The sequence below is a fragment of the Asparagus officinalis genome, chromosome 5 (assembly GCF_001876935.1).
Source record: "Asparagus officinalis chromosome 5, Aspof.V1, whole genome shotgun sequence".
In the NCBI taxonomy this organism is placed as follows: domain Eukaryota; kingdom Viridiplantae; phylum Streptophyta; class Magnoliopsida; order Asparagales; family Asparagaceae; genus Asparagus; species Asparagus officinalis.
Genome location: NC_033798.1, coordinates 46,776,983 through 46,781,824, shown reverse-complemented (window position 1 = coordinate 46,781,824; position 4,842 = coordinate 46,776,983). Strand labels below are relative to the sequence as shown.

The 4,842-nt window shown below is 39.4% G+C and overlaps 1 protein-coding gene across 1 annotated transcript in view; it reads right to left on the bottom strand.

The window, feature by feature from the left end:
* LOC109841793 (chitin elicitor receptor kinase 1-like) overlaps positions 1-2,051 on the bottom strand; it is a 6,507-nt gene extending 4,456 nt beyond the window's left edge. The window contains exons 1-2 of the mRNA XM_020410733.1: positions 1,870-2,051; positions 1,009-1,183 (exon numbers count right to left, since the gene is read on the bottom strand). Of these exons, the coding sequence (XP_020266322.1) occupies positions 1,009-1,183; positions 1,870-2,051 (357 nt within the window). The remainder of the gene's footprint in view (positions 1-1,008; positions 1,184-1,869) is intronic.

Sequence of the window (4,842 nt, the reverse complement as noted above, 5' to 3'; positions counted from 1 at the left end):
AGCCTGTGAGGCATCCTGCGAGGCAAGCAGCATGGCGCCAAATGGCACCACCTAGCCCTGATGCCTCCGTGTGCAGCTAGCGTGACAACCAACGTGCGCCTTACAAAGCGCCTTAGCCCGATTATCCCTGATCCCTGGCCCATTGGCCCACGGTCCATGAGCTCACGGGCCCACGACCCACTAGAACTTATGAGAGATTAATTGAATAAAAACAATTCTTGGCTTGCCAATGGCAAGCCTTGAACAAAGAACCTTTTAAAACACTAAAATTTTAACTTTCCACCACGCTACTAAGGATTTCTGAAAAATACCAGTAGTTAATAAATACGTAGTTTTAAAACTCATTTTTGAAAAGCGGTTTTGACCAAAAAATCAATAGGTGTTGCATTCAATTCCCATACAAAAAAAGAAAAGAAAAGAAAAGAAAAAGAAAAAGAAAAAATAGGAAAAAGAAACAACACAATCCTGTAAGGAATATGTGAAGACAAAGAAGAATATCCTATATCTTTGTTTTCTTTTTCTTATAAATGCTAGATTTGGAATTTTCATGTAAAAACTGAAAAGGATGGACGAGTGCATTCATAGGAAGTTAGAGCCTCTTATTGGATAAAATAAGAGAAATAGATTCAGATAGTTTGACCATGAGTGGTAGAGGCCAGAAAATGCACTAGTTATAGGTGAAAAGATTATAATTAGCAAGGCGGACTGCAAGTAGACGTAGAGAACTTGGTTGGAGCCAATTAAGAAGGATATGATAGTCATTAACTTAAGGGAAGAGATAATCCAAATAGAATTGAATGGAAGATTAGGATTCATATCATTTACTCCAAAGGTAAGAGATAAAGGCTTTGTAGTAGTTGTTCTTGTTGTATGTAAAAGGATGAATAATCATTAAGAAAGAAAAAAAAGCCTTGATGATCATTAAACTTGCCAAAGAACTTACCTAAAGGTCAAATGTTCAAAGAAATATATTATGAAATGGTCATTGCAGAATAAGAGTTTTCATACCTCTGGTGCCATATAACCAAGAGTTCCTGTCTCCCCAGTCATGTCGTTGGGATTTTGCGCCTCAACGCGAGCAACACCAAAATCAGCAATTTTTACGGTTCTTGTTTTATTCAGAAGCATATTCTCTGTTTTCACATCTCGATGCACAATTTTCTTCAAGTGAAGATAACACAACCTACAAAATACAAGCACGCTCAGTTGTAAGAGTTGGATTAATACGGACGTGAATATACAGACATAAAAGGTTAAAAGTTATTAATGACAGCAAAGGAACAAATCGGAGAAAGTATTGATGTGTTCATATTTGTATTAGCCTAAAGTCTTTGAATCCGACTCTTCATTCTATTCTTCAAGTATCAATTGGAACTCTCAAATCCCTAAATATAAATTGATTTGATGTTTTACAATTTATGAATATAGAATTTATTGAATAAGAAGAGTTGTATTATGTTAAACGAATACTGGTCTTCAGGTAAGACATTTTTTACTTTTTAATAGCACTTAAATTCATAATTAGAAATTATTTCTTTATAGTGATGATGTATAAATATGTAACATAAATATTTGGTTTAAAAACTGATTTAAGACTCTTAAGAATCTCAATAAGTATATAATCTAAAAAAAAAGAGATCAAAAGATAATATCAACATGAATTAAAAGAGATTAAAATGTAAATGAATATTTGACAAACAAAATCAAACATTGTAAATTTTCCTATCTGTTTCTTTTAATTATACACAAATAGTAAAAGTTTGAATGGCTAGATAGACAAATAAATACTGAACGTTGATAATTATTTGATCGACTTCCACACCTACAAACAACTAATGATTCCGTAATATTAATGAGGCTGATGCTCACCCTCTTGCAAGATCAAGAGCCAGCTGGACAACAACTTTGAAGGCTAGCTTTCTTCTCCTGTTCTTTATAAGGTATGTTTTTAGTGTGCCCCCAGCAAGGTACTCAACAACAACACAACAAACACTGGTTGGCATCCCGAGAAGACCATTCGCAGTTTGAATAGTTAGACCAGTCGCACCCATCGTAGCTCCTATAAACTGTCAAAAGGTTTCACATATTTGAAATATTTATTTGAGAGAATAGCCATAGAGAGGAAAGATAATAAGGGAAATAAATGCAATTGAATGGAAAAGATGCCCTAATTAGATTCTGAATTAGTGGTTGATGCAAGACAATTACATAACACAAAAATATGTAATGGGAAAAATACGATTTCTATGCCTTGCCATATGCTCGAATGCACTACTTCAACTACACAATAAGATGTTTCAGCTAATTAAGAGCATCAGTAAGTCATTTTTAAGCGTGTATATTAAAACGATGTGCGAGCTCACTATGTATTAGTTTAAGCATCTGGTGTTGGTTTTGGAAGTGTGAAGCCCGAAACCTGAAACAAAACTGCGAGTCTGAAAATTCTCGGGTCGGTCGACCGATATGGTGACCTTGGTTGACCGAATCGACTGTAGGAAAACAACCCAGGAACTCACTCTGGCCGGTCGACCGAAGCTTGATGTCGGTCGACCGAGAGTGGTCATCCGGTCGACCGAAGGTGATGGTCCGGTCGGCTGAAAAGGTGCACAAAACCCTACAGGAAATTGGCGTTCTGGTCGGTCGATCGACACGCATGGTCCGGTCGACCGAAAGTGGTTTTTTTAATTTCCTAAATTGTTTAGGATTCTGTTTTGGGCTTGGATACTATATATACCTAATACTTTTTAGGGTTATTAGAACACGTGAAAAAGAGGGTTTTGGGAGGATTCTTTCAGAGAGATCTTAGAGAGATAAAAAACTATTTGTGGGCATTATAATCTTCTTCAATTAATCTAAGAATTATGTGGTATGGCTCCCGAGGACGTAGGCACATTGTCGAATCTCGTTAAATCTGGTGTGTTCTTTTTTGTTTATCTTTCATGCAATTTTTTCTTTTATTTGGGGTGATTTTCCTACTTGCTAAACTCATAGCACAAGGTCCGGAAGGGCACAGGTCCGATTGATTGTTTTGAATCCCCAACATTTGGTATTAGAGCTTCGTACAAAAGATGTGTGCAAGAACCATGGCAGAGGAAAGCAAATCAAAAATCGAGAAGTTTGACGGATCAGACTTCACCTACTGGAAGTCACAGATAGAGGACTATTTATACCAGAAAGATCTTTACCGTTTATTGATGGGCAAGGCTAAGGGAAAGAAGAAGGGGGAATCAGACGAGGAGTGAGAAATACTAGATAGGAAGGCTTTAGAGTAAATCTGGTTGTCGCTCGCCAAATCGATCGCCCATAATATATTAAAGGAGAAGACGACGACGGGGCTTATGGAAGCGCTCGTGAAGATGTACGAGCAACCGTTAGCCACAAACAAGGTGCATCTCGTCAAAACGCTCCTCAACCTCAAGATGACAGAATGATGCTCCTTCACGATACACCTCAGCGAGTTCAACACGATTGTTGATCAGCTTATCTCCGTGGACATCACGTTTGATGACGAAGTGCAGGCCCTGCTGATTCTATCACAGTTACCGGATAGCTAGACAGGTTGTGTGACCATAATTACCAACTTGGCGGGGAAGGAAAAGTTGAAGCTGAGCGAGGTTGTTAGCATGATTCTATCCGAGAATGTTAGAAGAAAATCATCCGAATCAAAAGGTCCAGGTTCAGCCCTAAATCTCGAACAGAGAGGCCGAAGCCAGAAGAAGGGTAACCAAAACAAGAATCGGTCGAAGTCAAACAAGAAGAGGTCGAACTCGAAAGTTAGGCCTATCAAAGGGAAGTGTCGGAACTGCAGCCAGGAGGGCCATATATTTTCAGTCTGTAAAGCACAAAAGAATAATGCGAATGAGTAGGAGGCTCATATCGTTCAAGATGCCTTGATCCTTGTTATGGGCAATAATTTTGATTCATGGGTAATTGATTCATGAGCCTCATTCCACGCCACTGCTAATAGGAAGCTTCTTTAGAACTATGTAGCAGGGCACTTTGGGAAAGTGTACTTAGGGGACAACGAGCCTTGTAGTATTGTTGGAAGAGGCGACGTACAGATTCAGATGAAGGGCTCTAAGTGGAATCTGAAGAATGTCAGACACGTACCGAAGCTAAAGAGAAATATTGTTTCGGTGGGCCAGCTTGGAGCAGAAGGCTATGTTTCAACATTCACCGGGGATTTATAAAAAATCTCCAGTGATACTATGGTGGTTTCCTGAGGCAACAAAACCGAAACTCTCTAACTCACTTCACATGTGAGTGACACCCTCGCAATTGTAGCAGGCAAAGAGAGTGCGAATCAGTGGCACAATAGGCTAGGATACATTAGTGAGAAGGGCATGAAGATTCTACACTCACAGGAAAAGCTAACCGGCATCAATTCAGTTGAAGTTAGTGTTTGCGAGGACTGCATCTACGGGAAGCAGAAGAGGGTCGGCTTTCAGAAGGGTGGAAGGCCACCTAAAGCTCAGAAGCTAGAGCTTGTTCATACAGATGTATGGAGCCCAGCTAGCATGTCTTCTTTTGGCAGTTCGACGTACTATGTCACATTTATCGACGATTAATCGAGTAAGGTATGAGTATACTTCATGAAGCACAAGTCAGAGGTGTTCGGGATCTTCAAGAAGTGAAATTTCATGGTAGAGAACAAGGCAGATCTGAAGGTGAAGTGTCTGAGATCGGACAATGGTGGAGAATACGAGCTGAAAGAGTTTAACAGGTTCTGTGCTCTAAATAGGATTCGTTTGGAGAGGACTACTCCAGGGATACCGTAACAGAACAGCGTTGCAGACATGATGAATAGGACATTGACGGAACGTGCGAGGAGCATGCGTCTAC